Source organism: Sprattus sprattus, assembly GCF_963457725.1.
Source record: "Sprattus sprattus genome assembly, chromosome: 10".
Lineage (NCBI taxonomy): Eukaryota > Metazoa > Chordata > Actinopteri > Clupeiformes > Clupeidae > Sprattus > Sprattus sprattus.
In genome coordinates this window covers 6993895-7011394 of record NC_137908.1, presented here as the reverse complement: position 1 = coordinate 7011394, position 17500 = coordinate 6993895, and the positions used below count along the sequence as shown (strand labels likewise).

The following is a 17500-nucleotide window of genomic DNA, read 5'->3' as shown; positions in this document are numbered from 1 at the left end:
ATTGTGCGTGTGTGTGTGTATGTGTGTTTGCAGTGCTGTGTGTGTGTGCGTGTGTATGTGTGTTTGCTGTGCGTGTGTGTTTGCTGTGCGTGTGTGTGCGCGTGCGTCTGTGTGTGTGTGTGCAGTGCTGTGGTCAGCGGGGGCTGTGTTTTTGAGCAGGTGTGCTGTGTTGTGGTCGGCAGGGCTACCAGTGGCTGAAGGACAAGATCTTGAGCGAGGAGGGCCGGCGCCAGCAGGCGAAGCTGAAAGAGCTGCAGGCCATCGCCGAGCGGCTGGGCTGCACACTGCCGCAGCTCGCCATTGGTACGCGCTCAACACCCCCCCACCTACCCCCACCCCAAACCCCACCCCCACACACACACTCAAACACACACACACACACACACACACACACACACACACACACACACACACTCAAACACACACTGACACTCAAACACACACACACACACACACACACACACACACACACACACACACAAACACACACACACTGACACTCAAACACACACACACACACACACACACACACACACACTGACACTCTAACACACTCACACACACACACACACACACACACACACTGACACTCAAACGCACACACACACACACACACACACACACACACACACACACACACAAACACACAAACACACACACACACTGACACTTTAACACACACACACACACACACAAACACACACACTGACACTCAAACACACACACACACACACTCACACACACACACACACACACACACACACACACACACACACACTGACACTCAAACACACACACACACACACACACACACTGACACTCAAACACACACACACACACACACACACACTGACACTCAAACACACACACACACACACACACACACACACACTGACACTCAAACACACACTCAAACACACACACACTGACACTCATCTCACAACCCCCTCTCCCTCCTGAGTTCCCCCCCCCCTCTGCACTGCCGCTCTCTCTCTTGCTGTCTGTCTGTCCGTCCGCCCGTGCCTCGCTCCTCCCCGGCCCCCACCCTGGACCCTGCACACGCCTCTGAAGGGGTGGTGTGTAGGTGGGGTGGGTCGGCTGTGTGTGTGTGTGTGTGTGTGAGTGAGTGAGTGTGTGTCTCCTCTGTGCTGTCCTGTGTCTGTCCTCTTCTGTATCTGTCCACTCCTAGCCTGTAGGAGCCCTCCCCTCTTTGATCGCCCCCTGGTGGTTGAGGGACGCGCCTGCTATGAGCTCTCAGCGCCCGGCTGTGGCAGAGGGGACATGAGAGGAGGAAGAGGCGAAGCTGCAGGCCGTGTGATGAGCTGTTCTGTTTGTGTTATGCATCCCTGTGTGCGTGTGTGTGTGTGTGTGTGTGTGTGTGTGGTTTAGTGTGCATTCTTGCTTGTGTTGAAAAGTAATACTTTATGGGCTTCCCCTTCTTAACTCCATTGGGTATTAAAAGTGTGTGTGTGTGTGTTGGATCCACGTGCGTGTGTGTTGGATGCGTGCTTACTTTGACATTTTGATTAATGCATTAATTAATTAAATGTGCCCTGCGGTTAATGGTTATGGTGTGAGTGTATAGGTTTTAGTTTATTTGTGTTTCACTGTGTGTGTGTGTGTGTGTGTGTGTGTGTCTCATGTGTGTCTGCGCTGTTGATTCATGTCCTTCATGATGAGTATAAATGTATGCACATACACAGGCGTGTGTGTGTGTGTGTGTGTGTGTGTGTGTGTGTGTGTGTGTGTGTGAGAAGGGGAAAGGATTGAAGATGATTGAGGTTAGTTGCAGGGTAATGTGGTAATGGGAAGCTGGCAATCTGATCTCTGCGAGGACATCGGAGCACAGGTTTTGATTGACAGGCTGGAGCCTCTTTTTAATTTCACAGGAAATGGACTGGGTGCTGTTGACCCGCCCTTAATATGTTTATAGCCAGCGTTTCAGTTTAGAATGCAATCGGAAGAGGAAGGGCTGAACACACACATGCACGCTCTCATCAGTGTGGCTTCAAAGTACTTAAGAACAGTGTGTGTGTGTGTGTGTGTGTGTGTGTGTGGGTGTGTGTGGGTGTGTGTGGGTGTGTGGGTGAAGGTATCACACAAGTTCCTTTCACTAAGACAAGAAGCTAAGACCCTGCTCCACACACTCTCATCCAACCTTGTACTTAACGTCCATATCTCGAGGAACTAAACAGAACACACACACACACAACTTCTGTGAGGAGTCAAGGGCCTTGATGCAGGCTTAGCTAAGGCCCTTGACAGTTTGCACAGCGTTATGGGTGCTGCCGTTGGCACTGTGATGGGTGCTGCCGTTGGCACTGTTATGGGTGCTGCTGTTGGCACTGTTATGGGTGCTGCTGTTGGCACTGTTATGGGTGCTGCTGTTGGCACTGTGATGGGTGCTGCTGTTGGCACTGTTATGGGTGCTGCTGTTGGCACTGTGATGGGTGCTGCTGCGTGGCCTGTTTGGGCAGTGTTGGCACTGTGATGGGTGCTGCTGCGTGGCCTGTTTGGGCAGTGTTGGCACTGTGATGGGTGCTGCTGTTGGCACTGTTATGGGTGCTGCCGTTGGCACTGTGATGGGTGCTGCTGTTGGCACTGTTATGGGTGCTGCCGTTGGCACTGTTATGGGTGCTGCTGTTGGCACTGTGATGGGTGCTGCTGTTGGCACTGTGATGGGTGCTGCTGTTGGCACTGTGATGGGTGCTGCTGCGTGGCCTGTTTGGGCAGGGTTGGCACTGTTATGGGTGCTGCTGTTGGCACTGTTATGGGTGCTGCTGCGTGGCCTGTTTGGGCAGGGTTGGCACTGTTATGGGTGCTGCTGTTGGCACTGTGATGGGTGCTGCTGCGTGGCCTGTTTGGGCAGGGTTGGCACTGTTATGGGTGCTGCTGTTGGCACTGTTATGGGTGCTGCTGTTGGCACTGTTTGTCAGTCTGGAGGCGTGGCATGTCATGGCCACAGCAATGTAAATAAGTACAAAGCGTAAAGCGTTTTAGTTTCAACACTGTCCTTGGGAACCATGGAAACAGCAACCTGCCTAACAGGATCTGGTGCATGTGTGTGTGTGCGTGTGTGTGTGTGTGTGTGTGTGTGGTGTGTGTGTGTGTGTTGGGGGGGCTTAGGTGTTTTTAGAACTGTGTGGGTGCGCAGGTGGGTGGGAAAGGCATAACCACATTCAAAAAATGTAATTTTGGGTCAGCTTGATTATGTGCTGTACGTGGCATAATAGCAGGTTTGGAAATGTAACTGATTGATTGCATTGATTGATGTGTGTGTGTGTGTGTGTGTGTATGTGTGTGCGTGGGTGTGTGTGTGTGATTTGGTGATGTGTAAGTCTGTCTATAAAGTAGAGATAAAGAGAACTGAAATATAGATGGCATATGTGTGTGTGTGTGTGTGTGTGTGTGTGTGTGTGTGTGTGTGTGTGTGTGTGTGTGTGTGTGTGTGTGTGTGTGTGTGTGTGTGTGTGTGTGTCTGAGGGAGAGTGTGGTGTACCTTTCTTGTGTGTTTGTGTGCACACATGTGAGTGAGTGAAATAATCTTGTCATTGCTTCTGTGTGTGTGTGTGTGTGTGTGTGTGTGTGTGTGTGTGTGTGTGTGTGTGTGTGTCAGAGAGTGAAATAGGTTAGTGCAATTTGAGTGAAAGTGAGTTTTTTTTTCCATATTATGTATATTGTGTCTGTGTGTGTATGTAGCCCGGTGTTGTTGTATAAAGTAGTGTGTGTGTGTGTGACTAAGAGTTCAGAGTCATGCTTGTATACTGCCCCCTCTGCAGCGTGGTGCCTAAGGAATGAAGGAGTGAGTTCAGTGCTGTTAGGGGCTTCCAACACAGACCAGCTCATGGAGAATATAGGAGCAATACAGGTGAGACTACAACCTACAGTGTGTGTGTGTGTGTGTGTGTGTGTGTGTGTGTGTTGGTGTGGGTGTGTGTGTGTGTGTGTGTGAGAGAGTTTCTCTGTGTGTGTGTGTGTGTGTGTGTGTGTGTGTGTGTGTGTGTTTCTGTGGGTGTATGTGTGTGTTTGTCTTTGTCTTTGTGTGTGTGTGTTTGTATTTCTATGTGTGTGTGTGTTTGTGTTTCTGTGGGTGTGTGGGTGTGTGTATGTGTTTGTGTTTCTATGTGTGTGTGTTTCTGTGTGTGTAAAAGAGGGGAGGGGGAGAGCATGTGTTTGAGACACATCACACAGTGTGAGGGAGACTGCCATCGTGGCTCTTGTGTGTTGGAGTGTGTGTGTGTGTGTGTGTGTGTGTGTGTGTGTGTGTGTTTGTGTGTGTATATGTACATATGCATATCTGTGTGATCACAAGTCTCTCTGTGGGAGGCTGGCTCGTCTTCATTAGCACATAGCACACACACACACACACACACACACACAAACACTGATGAGCCCCTGTGCTTGGCCCTGCCTTCAGTGAGAACACCAGGCGTGCTCTGAAAGACAGTACATCACCTAGAGTTCCTCCATGTCGATGAGCACCCATGATGGTGCTTGGCCTTAGAGAGGCAAGGCGTTGTAGGGGGTAAGAGAATGCCAGGCTGGGTTATTGTGTATCTCCATGGAGATAGGGTGAGAGATGCACAGGGTGGTCACCTCGCCTCCCTCCATCAAATAAAACACAAACCCTTTGTTGAAAATGTCTTTGTTTTTTGTTTCATTCTTACTTTATCTTGTGAGAGTGGGGTATAACAATAGTCTTTGAGCTTCAGGTATCCCCCCACTCCATACTCCCAATAGTCTTTGAGCTTCAGGTATCCCCCCCCCCACTCCATACTCCCAATAGTCTTTGAGCTTCAGGTATCCCCCCCCCCACTCCATACTCCCAATAGTCTTTGAGCTTCAGGTATCCCCCCACTCCATACTCCCAATAGTCTTTGAGCTTCAGGTATCCCCCCACTCCATATTCCCAATAGTCTTTGAGCTTCAGGTATCCCCCCACTCCATATTCCCAATAGTCTTTGAGCTTCAGGTATCCCCCGACTCCATATTCCCAATAGTCTTTGAGCTTCAGGTATCCCCCCACTCCATATTCCCAATAGTCTTTGAGCTTCAGGTATCCCCCGACTCCATATTCCCAATAGTCTTTGCGCTTCAGGTATCCCCCCACTCCATATTCCCAATAGTCTTTGAGCTTCAGGTATCCCCCGACTCCATATTCCCATCTCTGTTACCCCATCTCCCTCAGCCTGTCCACAGTACTGTTTGGGAGTCGACCTGTTCATGCATCTTCTTGCCAGCCTCCATAATAAGTGGGAATACATATCTGAAGGCAAAGCAGCTGTGCTTCCTCTTCCACATTCCCTGCATTGATTTGAGAAGGAAATGAACTAGTGCCCCTGTTTGGCAGTAAATCCACCTCTCATCATTTGTGTTGTCATGGTGTCATGCCATCCAAGAACAGAACATCAACCAGGTAGCTCACGTCACTTAGCAACGAGATAGAACTTCGTTTAAACTAATGGAATTATTATGGTCTGAGCGTTGAGGTACGCGTTACTGCTGCTGCTTCTTATATTCAGTGTGATCCCTGCCATAGAGAAAAAGCTTCTTCCAGGTTATTTTGTCACTTCTTTTTTTTTTTTTTTTCAAATTAGTTTTTATTGTTTTCTTGAAGTAGCACACATGAAAACATAAAATGTGACTGATTCAAGTTTTACAAAGACTTCTCCCTTCCCCCCTCCCCCCTCCCACGGCCCAGACAGCAACCCTAAAATAAAGACAAATCATAGTCTGCACATACATATATGTATATACATTATTTTGTCACTTCTGATTTGTTTGTTTGTTTGTTTATTTATGTGTTTACCCGGCAGGTTCTTCCAAAGTTGTCGTCCTCCATCACACACGAGGTGGACAGCATCCTGGGGAACAAGCCCTACAGTAAAAAGGATTACCGCTCCTAAACACTCGGATCTCCAGCTCCTGGACTGCACCGCGTCTCCAGACCCACCCCCCACCCCACCCTACCCCCCGCGTCCCATGCCTGTTCCTCTGCCCGCTTGAGCTACAACTGAATGACACCCAACCGGCGCATGAGACCGCCCCCTTCCCCTCCGGAGGGGAACTACGCCATTTAGAAAAGAAAGAAAACAAAAACATCTGGAAGAGAGAAGGGATTCAAAATAAAAACATAACATGTATAGCTAGATAGTAAAAGCATAAGAAGCGTTTTAAGAGTTCCATCGAATGGCAATATTACATCAACACTGGCAGAGAAAGTGAAATGAATGATGGGATGTATGGTCATAGTAAAAAAAAAAAAAACACATGCATACAAATCTCTGCTGAAACATTTTTAAAAAGGGGATGCCGAAAAAATGGAGGAAAAAAAGCACACGCTTGCTTGGCTGTTGGAACTAACTCGTTTTGATTTTACTCTTTGCATCATATATTTTTTTATCTTTTTTTATTAATTTTCGAAATACTGAATGCATACAAGTGTAACTTACATTTGATAATAGGTGTAACGTGGGGATCACACTGAACAGCGGGAGTAGCAGCTCAAGACTGGTGGATACTGCTAGCATAACTGAGGAACATTTCAGGCATTCTGACCAATTTTCTAAAAATCAGCAAGATTCTTTATAGAGGCGGGTTGTCTTTTTTCCGTTAGACAGAAAATAGTAAATCACGTCACTTAGCAATGAGATAGAACTTTGTTTAAACTAATGGAATTATTATGGTCTGAGCGTTGAGTTACGCGCTGCTGCTTCTTGTATTCAGTGTGATCCCCGCCATAGAGAAACTAACGCGTCGCACATGTCTCTTAGCCAGCCATCAGCTTCCGATGGTTTCATATCATGGCTGAAAATGCCTCCATCCGCTTGCATCTCTACCGTTGAAACGGTTCTCCGCGTAGTTCGTTTGTTCGCATCGCACGTGTACAGAATGCAACTCTTCAAACCTGCACTTTAGGAACATAGCTCGCGCGGAGGTGCTATGGGAGGCGCTCTTGTCAGCGGTATCTCCCGACCCCCCCACGCAGGGAACCAGGTGGAGATATTAGCGTTAGCATGCTAATATTAGCATTAGCATGGTTTTTTTTTACATCGCTAACCACTCCAGTGATTCCCGTCGGCTCTGTGCAGACTGCAGAGCCCTTGTCTAACCTGTCTGTCTGTCCGTCTGTCTGTCAATCAACCCGTTTCCCCTTTGACTGTCCTTACACAACAGTGGCAGCTCTGCAACAAGGGGCAAACAAAGAAACATAAAACACTGATGGGTGGACTGTACAAGCTCATTTGCCTTGGTCTGACCCTATGGTGGCTGGCTGGTGATCCCTCATCCCTTCCTCGACACCCTCTCTGTTGGGCATTCAGCTGAGGCCGTCTGCTCCCAGCACCCTTACAGACTCACACGTTTACACGGAGACGGCTGCCAACGCCCTCCAAACCTAACCGAACTGAACCACGCTTGCATCAGTCATGCCAGTTTATGAGGCTTCTTTACAAAAATAGCAGAGTATATAAGTACATATACACCCACATACACACCACACTCAGTATTTATGAACTGCAGTATACTCCCATGTGTGCATTTATTGCCATGTATCGCCATTGATCATATTTCTTTGCATGGATTAGTATTTAAGGAGCTACTGAATAACCTAAATGACAGCGAAACACCATCATCTATTAAGGTGTTGCAACACTGAGCGAGTCACACTGGCACAAATTGCCCCGGGGGTGAAATCACACTCGTGAGCGGGTGGCTGGGGGCAGCAGCCCTGCAGCTTTTGTCACCAGTGGCCTATAAGAGTAGAGATAGGTGTGATTGGCAGCTGTACCTGACCAGTAGGATCACAGAGACTGTTCAATGGCACTCATCTGCCCATCCTGTCAGAGCTCAGGGATCAGAACAGAAATAAAACTATAAAAAAAAAAAGCCTGTGAGAATTTCTCGAGTGGATGAGAGAACAGCAAAAAGAAAAAAAAGAAATCACACAATAAAAAAGAAACATAGAGTGAGAATTTCAGCGTGAGAGCGAGCCTATTTAGTCTTACACGGTTGGAACGCCGTACTTTACTGTATTTATGATCCGTCATCTCTGCACTGTGGAGAACCAGTGACATTTCCACGTGGCTTAAGCCAAAGATACCCCCCCTCTCTCAACCCCCCCCCCCCCCCCTCCCTCGCCCCTCTGCCCAGCGACCTCATCCACGCGCTGACAACAAAAAACAAAAGAGCTCATTTAACTAACCGCATGGACTTTCCAGCCTTTGAACCACAGTATGCAACATATGTATTCTCTCAACACCTGTACAGTCTTTCTGGTCAAGCCTTTTATTGTGCGCAGTCCTGAACAGACCCTAATGTATACATAAGCGCACCCCTGTAAATTGAACGACAAGCTGACGCTAGTTTTCTTTTGATAACGGGTCATTCTGTTGCAGTTTTCGAAAAGTATGATTTGCATACGAGCGAGGTTTGGATATTCTCCCCTATCAGTATTTTGTCTGTTACTTCCCCCCTGTCAAGCCCAAACCAATCGCATGACATCTTGGGAGAGCATGACGCCTCCCCTCACTATGGGGAGCCAATAGTATTAATTCCTCTAATGTACCCTCTCACATAATACTTTGGGGGGGGGGGGGGGGGGGGAGACGAATCTAATGGTCATCATGGCACTGTAAGGTTAAATAAACGCATACATGAGAATCAGTAAAGTTTCTCCACACAAGTTCATGCATTTAGGAACAGACCCATTAGTTTGGAGGGTGTGTTGTCCCGTACTTCATTGGTGTTGCCCACTGTGGGTTTAGTTCCACTGTTGGACCCTTGCTCCTCCTTAACTTCGGTCTATATTCGTGTGTTGAGAGAGTAGTCAACCATCATAGAAATACCCAAAGGGCCCAGTTGCTAAGCGATCCGAGCAATTATGCAATGTTTTCACCAAGCTCTTTGATAAACAGCGCCACCATGTGGAAGAGCATCATAGTGAAAACATGCAGCGTAGCACTGCATCCCATAACACCGTGGCAGTCATCACTGAAAAGCATTCAGACCTGTATGGTGATGCATCAGATTAACCTTGTTCTGGTATTGTTGATTAAAAAAATAGTCTAAATTAAATGTATGTTTCGTGTGTGTCAGGGCTGAATCAAATGAACTAAGTCTAAATCAAGTCTACATTTCCACATAAAGAAGTGCAGGTCCTTGGTGACTTTTAAGTTTTTAGTTGATCTTGCCTTTAAATGTGTGAATATTCAGGTGTGAGGTAGACAGTCCTTTGGGCATCTCTGGGTTAAGGAACAGTGTGGCCATATTTACCAACCCTCAACCCTTCCGTGCCCTAATAATTCCTTTACACTAGTAATTTCTTCCTTTAACATGGTGCTTCACTGTAAACAGATCTCTCTCTAGAGTGAAACAAAGTCCTGACACCAGACCTGTGACCGCTCAACCCTCTCCGGCTCTGCAGCAGAGCCCTTCCAGAAGGCAGGCAGGTGCAGGCGACCTGTTAAAAGGTCGTTGAAGCGCTCTCCGTTTCTTTAGGCCGTTTGTGAAGCGTTCTCCGTTTCCCTAGGCCGTTTGTGAAGCGTTCTCCGTTTCCCTAGGCCGTTTGTGAAGCGTTCTCCGTTTCCTTAAGCCGTTTGTGAAGCGTTCTCCGTTTCCCTAGGCCGTTTGTGAAGCGCTCTCCGTTTCCTTAGGCCCTTTGTGAAGCGTTCTCCGTTTCCTTAGGTCGTTTGTGAAGCGTTCTCCGTTTCCTTAGGCCGTTTGTGAAGCGTTCTCCGTTTCCTTAGGTCGTTTGTGAAGCGTTCTCCGTTTCCTTAGGCCGTTTGTGAAGCGTTCTCCGTTTCCTTAGGCCGTTTGTGCACGGTCACGTCCGACTCAAATCATCGTCAAGTACAGTTTCTGGAGAAGACACATCCAGGCATTAGTTAATAGAGCTATATTTGGGTTCCTGTGGCAAAGTCCCTGAGTATGTACCAAGGAATATCCTCATACTTTATCTTTTTATTGTTTCATGTCTGTGACCCTTAAGGAAACGATGAGAGGGTATTACTTTCTGTCATTGGTTTGATTTTTAAAAACATTAAAAACTCGTTTCCCTGGGATGGTATTGTCATGGTGATGGTAGTGATGGAGGTGGTGATGATGATGAGGATGATGATGATGAAGAGCAGTTATTTGCACTGATTATGCATTGTGAGGCTGTGAACTGAACCCCACATCAGACGTTACATCTGTTCTCAGCGCTGAGAGTCAGATATCTTCTGTATATAGTTTGACCTATGTATATATATAAAAGTGTATATATACATACATACAGCCGTTTCTCATCACTTTGGCCTTTCTTTTTTTATTTTCATTGACAGGCATTGCTAACTGCATTGTGCTTGAATCTGAATTTAGATATATGTACAGCTTCGGTATCTATGAAATGAAAAATTACATCTATGGATAAGAAAAAAACTGCTCCTGTTGTCCTGTCATCTTTTATTTTTATTTATTTTTTTACGCAAATGTAGGGATGTGCCATGATTTTAAGAATCAAATCTTTGAAAACTGAATATCTGTGTGCTGGACCTTTATTTAAATCCCGTATTATTCTATAGGACTGTGGCATAGAATAGGGAATTAGTTTCCTCGGTGAAACCAAGAGTACCTGAGAGTTAAAAAAAAAGAAGAGGTTTTTAAATCTTATTAAAAAAGATAAAGCTTAATCTTTAAATGATTGCTAAATTAAATGAATCTTTAGTTCATCATTACTCAGAAGTCTGATTCAATTCAAGTCGACGGTATAGAATCCTTAAGTGTGCCGTGTACCTTTACCATGTAGCCACGTAGTCCTTAGTCCTGAAATACTGCATTTGGGGCTCGACACGGCAAAACTAAAATGCCAAGGTTACACAGCCGTCAAAGGACACACAGAATTACCCAGACACTTCACATTCCTCCTCATTCAGATTTTATATCATCAATGTGCTTAGATTAGAGTTGGCCGATCATTCAAGGTGTAGATTTCACATAAAATATAATACACTCATCATCAGGAATATAAATACACAACGCGACTATTTATACAAATATGTAATTTGAGAAGAAATATAGAAACATAGATGCAGAGGAGATGATGGGGGAGTTGGTTGCCTTTAGTGGTAATGTACTGTAGATCGAACACATCCCTGATTAAACATGAAAAATCTTTTCTTTCTCAGTACATGTAACTGCATTCGGCAGCATTCGTGTGGTAGTTTTCTCGTAAAGGGAAATGAATTTTGCTTCAGTCACAGTCTGGGGCATGACGTACTGCTAAGGCAGTGAACTATTTTCTATCAGGCGGGGGTGTTCACTGGTCCAGAGTATTTCTCTGTAGATGTGGGTCATTTAAGGAAGGTACACTTCAGTGTGTAGGCTCAACATCAATTATTACAAACACTTTTTCCAACTTGATGAATATCTAAATGAAGATAGTTGTAGGAATATTGGCATTAAAAAAAAGGGCCACAATGAAACTGTGATGAAACTGTCCTGTAAACTCCTTTGTATATTAATTACTTAGAGTGCATTGATATCCGCTCTACATCTTAAAATCTGCCGATAAAAGAAGTTTGTGTTGCATCAAGTATGCTTGAAAAGAGTCCAGAGGGAGCAGTGTGTTTGGCTGGACGCGCTGTAGGTCATCAGGTGTGTGTGTTTGGCTGGACGCACTGCAGGTCATCAGGTGTGTGTGTGTGTCTGTGGTCAAGGCTCCCTGGGTAAAGTGCTCCGTGTCTCCAAGCGTGGCTCTCCGGGATGGAGTCTCCAGCAGCTGGACATGCAAGGAAGCCCGGGAAGAAGCGGACTCCAGAGAAGACGTGGCCCACATCTGGGCCAAATCTGGTCTGGACTCTGGTCTGGCTGCTCTGTCCGATCGTGGCCCCCAACGGAGAGGAAGCCTATACCTGACCGCCCCCCAAAACTGAAGTTGTTGATGCTGCCTGGGTGGCTGCAGTTCATAGTCCGACCTACAGGGGGCAGCATACTTTTAGAGCTACACTGAACCTGAGCACCGTGTTCACTGAGAGAGCGTCCTTCATCCAGTCAAAGGGGAACCAGCCACAAGAGTTTAACAGGCTGTGTGCAAATATGCACACACAGACATACACATAAATACACACACATCACGTAGAACAATCCCTTCTCATCTGAGTGTCAGTGTGTTCCAACATGGTTCCTGCTGAGGGTGTTTGACTGGCAGGCGATCGCCCAATGAGATCCTGATGAAACTGATCTTCTCCAGTCTCTTCCTGGGTCAAGCGGCTCATGCTGCCCTCACATTGGTGCACAGAAGGAAGGGGTGGGTGTCCAATCAGTGGGTGGGGCTATAAAGAGTTGCTCTGCTGTGATTGGTCCTCTGTGTTTCTCGGATGATGTTTGGGAGGCACTCCTGTGGGTTAAATAAGTAAATCATTATGTAAACAATCCTGTACAAAGGGTCTATTTAACAGCCTTCAGTATACATTGTGTAGAAATATGATTTTAAAAACAACTTTACTTTAGTATCTATGGGCAGGGGTTAAATAGGGATATATAATGTGAGGGGTTCTGTGGTATAAAGTATCACATCAGGTACAACAGAATGTGGCGGTGTGCAACACTAGAGCTGAACCTATCCTGTGTATCAGTGTCAAATACTGAAATTTGGGGTGTTGGCTACCAACAAAAAAGAGAATATTCATACAAATGAATTAATACGAATGGACCAGTCTTTTAGCCTGGTGACACCAGCCTACGTATTTCCGCCTGAATTGATTTCAAGCTCATACTCAGTCTGGCCCAACCCCATTGACAATCGTCTCCAGAACTCAAAATTTTGCAGGACCAATCAACGAACAGTTCAGAGATGTGACGCAAAACTCGCCTTGGACGAAAAGACACGAAAAGCTATCGGAAAAGTTGTCTCAACTCTCGAGAACATCAGAAAATTAAAAGGAGAACAAGAGTATTTTCTTGTAAGTTTTATGATTGGAAAGGACGTCGTAGCTCTTCTCCCAACTGGCTTTGGGAAGAGTTTAATCTACCGAATGCTTACTAAACGTTGCTGATTGGTTAAGGGAACTCCAATGATTTTAAACCTCAAGATAAGCACCCGCCGATCTCGGAAACCAAAATGCATTGGGTTGGCCCAGACTGAAAGACGGAATGAAATGGGCTGGTAATGGCCAGGCTACCAGTCTTTAATAATTACATTAAAATGGAATACATTTACATTCTATGATATTAAAATACACACAAACCATAACATTGTATTCATAATGAAATGAAGTTATAACAAGGAAATGAGCAGACTGCCTTGCATTACCTAGCCTTGGTGTAATTAGAGTTGCTTCTGCCCAAACCACGCTTGCTAGCTTGACATTTAAACTTGAGTTTGCCAGCTCGCATAATAAGACAGCTATCTTTCCACATAATTGAACATGAAGATTATATTGGAAAAGATAGCTGTGGTGAGATTGAACGTCCCCTGATATCAATGAATACCATATGTTCTGACCCCTGGACAGACCCTGCCAAATGTAACCCCTGTCTACGGCTGCAGATAACCTATTTCCTGGCCTTTCAATGATTGAAAGCGCTCTAATCTATCTATCTAGGGAAATGAGATGAGAGGAGCCGTTACCCTCCTGACAGGTGAGTCCGATCCAGCCGCTGAGGCAGGTGCACTGGCCGTTCCTCTGGTCACACTGGGCGCCGTTCTCACACTCGCAGCTCAATGCGCAGTCCGGCCCATAGAGGTTCACTCTACAGTCTGAACACACAACACACACACACACACACGGTCAGTAAAGCGCCTACAGGCAATTGTATTGTTATGGTGCTATATAACTAAAATGTAATTGAATTAAAGGTTCTCTCTGCAGTCTGAACACACGACGCACACACACACATTCACACACACACGGTCAGTAAATTTGGGTTTATAATCTGTTGCATGTCACGGCACAACCTGCCTAACCTAATGGGATTTTCGCAAAATACTGGACTGGACACACAAACCCACGGGTGAGGCATAGATTCAGGTAGAGGTAAGATAAATATAACTATACATTTTCTCTTATATTTGCTTACTTCTTCCTTGTGTAAATTAATTAGATTAATTTAATAACAGGAATTAAATCAGTACCAGCCTCCAGTGTGATCCACTGTGTCTTGACTCACCTGTGTCACACCTGGCCCCTGTCTTCCCCGCGGTGCACAGGCACCGGCCTCGGACCGGCTCGCACGGCACTCCCTCCTCACACTCACACACCTGAGAACAGCTCCGCCCAAACCTGCCCTGATCACAGTCTGGAGGAGAGATAACAACAGCCATCAGTATCAGGATGAGAGCCAACACAACCACCAGTATAAGAACTTCGCGTGACAGCACAGCCTGTTTATAATGGTCTCATATTAATAGCCTGTTTATAATGGTCTCATATTAATACCCTGTTTATAATGGTCTCATATTAATAGCCTGTTTATAATGGCCCCATATTGATAGTCTGTTTATAATGGTACCATATGAATAGTTTGTTCCGCTCTCGTTAAATTCTACAGTAATGATCTGCACTAGTTTCTCTTTTATAATGACAGAATTAGTCAAACTCTATTCCTGAGCAATCTATTGTAGACACTTCACTGCATTACACTTCCACCCATCTGATGTGTACGAGCTTCTGGCTAAGTAAGTAAGTAAGACTTTATTTATATAGCACATTTCATACACAAGTTGCTATTCAAAGTGCTTCACATAAAATCAATAAAAGCAAGCAGCAGGAGCAATACATGGAGTGAAAGATAAATAAAAATGATAAAAGTGTCCTCGTGAAAGAGGGGTGAAGGGGCGGACGGGTCACCTTTCTCGCAGCGGGTGCCCTGGTACCCGGGTGGGCACACACAGTGGCCTGTGCTGGGGTGGCAACTGGCTCCGTTTCCACAGTCACACCGTAGCTGGCAGCGAGGGCCATGCCAACCAGGCGGGCACGCTGAAACACACCAAGCAGAGTTAAGCAGGGTACTGCTCTGTGTGTTATACAATAGTGTGTGTGTGTGTGTGTGTGTGTAAGCTGCCTGGTGAAGACAAGCAGAGTTAAGCAGGGGAACTGCTGTGTGTGTTGGAATGGTGTGTGTGTGTGTGAGCTGTCTGGTGTAGGCAAGCACAGACTCGAACTTCGGCCGCAACGTCGGCCATGGGAAGAAGGGCGTGCTAGCAAACAGGCTAAGGCACATGGGTGCTAGCATGTGTTGCTAGCACGTCTCTTAAAGTGCTGGGGATTGAGGTTCTCTCATTGCACAGCACTGTACCCACTGGCTATCTACCGTTACATGTGTTTGATTAGTAAGTGACTATATGTACAGGCAGAGTAAGTGGTATTAAGCTTCATTTTGTGTGTTTCTGTGGCTCAGCTAGCAGGGTGATGAGTTCTGAACTGCAAGTTGATTTGGATGAAAGTGTCTGCTAAATGAATTCACAGAAATAAACATCATACATGTGTGTGTGAATTTGAGTGTGGGTAACCATCTCACCATGTTCACAGCGGTGGCCGTAGTATCCTGGCGCACACTGGCACGTGCCCATGACTCTGTCACAAGTGCTGTTGTGCTCACAGTCACACCTGTGCACGCAGTTAGGCCCAAACGTCCCCTGTGGACACCCTGCCATTCAACAGCACACAACACTATGGTTAGCTTAGCACAGAATACAGCACACAACACTATGGTTAGCTTAGCACAGAATGCAGCACACAAAACCATGGTTAGCTTAGCACTGAATACACCCCCCCACACACACACACAATGCTGCCCTCTTGTGGCCATTTTCTGGAAGCGCCATTCACAGTGCTGAACAGGACATTTTACACAGAGCAATGTTTTTGTGCATTTGATTTGACATGGATTTCTGTGTATGATTGTTGAGTGTGAGCATGTGTGTGTGTGTGTGTGTGTGTGTGTGTGTGTGTGTGTGTGTTTCAGAAAGAGATTCTTACCCGTTTCACAGTGTGGTCCCGTCCAGCCCAGCTGGCAGGTGCAGTTTCCAGACACAGCGTCACACACACCACTATTACTGCAGTTACAGCGCAGCGAGCAGTCTAAGCCATACCAGCCTGGAGCACAGCCTGCAGCACACACACACACACACACACACATACACACACACACACAAACACACACACCGAAATAAAATATACAGGTGCAACCACATGTACATATAAACACAGTCTCCCATTCGAGTAAGATGCACTTATACTCTATAGCTGTACACACATACACATGCACACACACACACACACACACACACACACACACACACACACACACACACACACACACACACACACACATAAAAGATACAGATACGACCACCTGAATACACGTGTAAACAAATTCTCTATGTGTACATCACCTACAGTTCACATGTTTCTGCATATTGGCGCAAAGGGCATAAGATGCACACACAAACACACACACACACACCTTGTCCACAGTCCTCCCCCTGGCGGCCTGGTGAGCACACACATCTGCCAGTGACGGGATCATTCTGTGCCCCTTCTCCACACAGCGCCACGCTGGCACAGTCCTGCCCGTAGCGACCCAGCGGGCATGCTGCAACCAGGACAGGGCAGAGTTTATTCACACATTACAAAGACTGGTAACACACAACACACTTTCACACATTTTCACTAGAGCAGTCGTGGAGACTAGTTCATTGAAACATGAGTGGTTAATTGACATAATCGTTAATTAGCACATTGAATGAGTGAGGAAGCGGTGATAATGAGCTTAATCAACAGGCTTAGAGGAAAGCAAGATCAAAAACATGATTTATCCCCAGAACATGCATTTCATTTTTCAACTGCATTTCCCTGCTAGAGGCCTGACACATAGCTGTATGGACATATGGAATGTGTTTTATATGAGCCACTCCAAAATGAGCCCAAAGGATGAAGCAAGACCAGTGAGGGTTTGTTGAAGCCTGGTGTGGTTTACAGTGAATATATAACAGGTGGATATAACGGGTGAACCATAAAGGCTGATAACACAAACAAAAGGTAATCAAATGTTATGGTTGTACCTTTGCGCACACTGAACACCATACTGCACCATACACCCACAGTCATACGTTTCCTTATGTCTTAAACACTAGTAGAAGTACCAACTACAACCAACTGAGGCTGTGAACGGGCAGCATTGATGTTGGCATTAGTATTGTAGTGCCAAGCTGTAGATCAGTGCCGTACTTACAGACGTTGCAGTGGGCTCCGATAAACCCAGGCGGGCAGCGGCACGTGCCATCCGTAGTCTGGCACACCCCCCCATTCTGGCACCGGCACGTTCGCTCACAGTTCGGCCCGTACCATCCCTCCTCACACTCTGTTCAACACACAGGCTGGTTGGTCATGACAGTACATGTCTATGGGACTGCCTTATACGGAGAAGCTTAATAGCATTAAAATCATATAGCTCTGGGAATAATATAACTGTGCCATATGGTAGAGGTCAGAGGTGAAGATATACAGGTAGAGAAACT

The 17500-nt window shown here is 46.2% G+C and overlaps 2 protein-coding genes across 5 annotated transcripts in view; one reads left to right on the top strand and one right to left on the bottom strand.

Annotated features, from left to right (window-relative positions):
- Positions 1-10410, top strand: part of kcnab2a (potassium voltage-gated channel subfamily A regulatory beta subunit 2a) — a gene marked incomplete at its 5' end in the record, with an annotated part of 137838 nt that extends 127428 nt beyond the window's left edge. For all 4 annotated transcript variants that reach the window (XM_080845718.1, XM_080845717.1, XM_080845715.1 and 1 more), the window contains 3 exons: positions 183-303; positions 3780-3868; positions 5817-10410. In XM_080845718.1, the coding sequence (XP_080701844.1) occupies positions 183-303; positions 3780-3868; positions 5817-5906 (300 nt within the window). In that variant the 3' untranslated portion in view covers positions 5907-10410. The remainder of the gene's footprint in view (positions 1-182; positions 304-3779; positions 3869-5816) is intronic.
- Positions 7695-17500, bottom strand: part of megf6b (multiple EGF-like-domains 6b) — a gene marked incomplete at both ends in the record, with an annotated part of 111845 nt that continues 102039 nt past the window's right edge. The window contains 9 exons of the mRNA XM_080846739.1: positions 7695-7789; positions 11814-11954; positions 13610-13738; positions 14149-14277; positions 14829-14957; positions 15499-15627; positions 15960-16088; positions 16447-16575; positions 17215-17343. Of these exons, the coding sequence (XP_080702865.1) occupies positions 7695-7789; positions 11814-11954; positions 13610-13738; positions 14149-14277; positions 14829-14957; positions 15499-15627; positions 15960-16088; positions 16447-16575; positions 17215-17343 (1139 nt within the window). The remainder of the gene's footprint in view (positions 7790-11813; positions 11955-13609; positions 13739-14148; positions 14278-14828; positions 14958-15498; positions 15628-15959; positions 16089-16446; positions 16576-17214; positions 17344-17500) is intronic.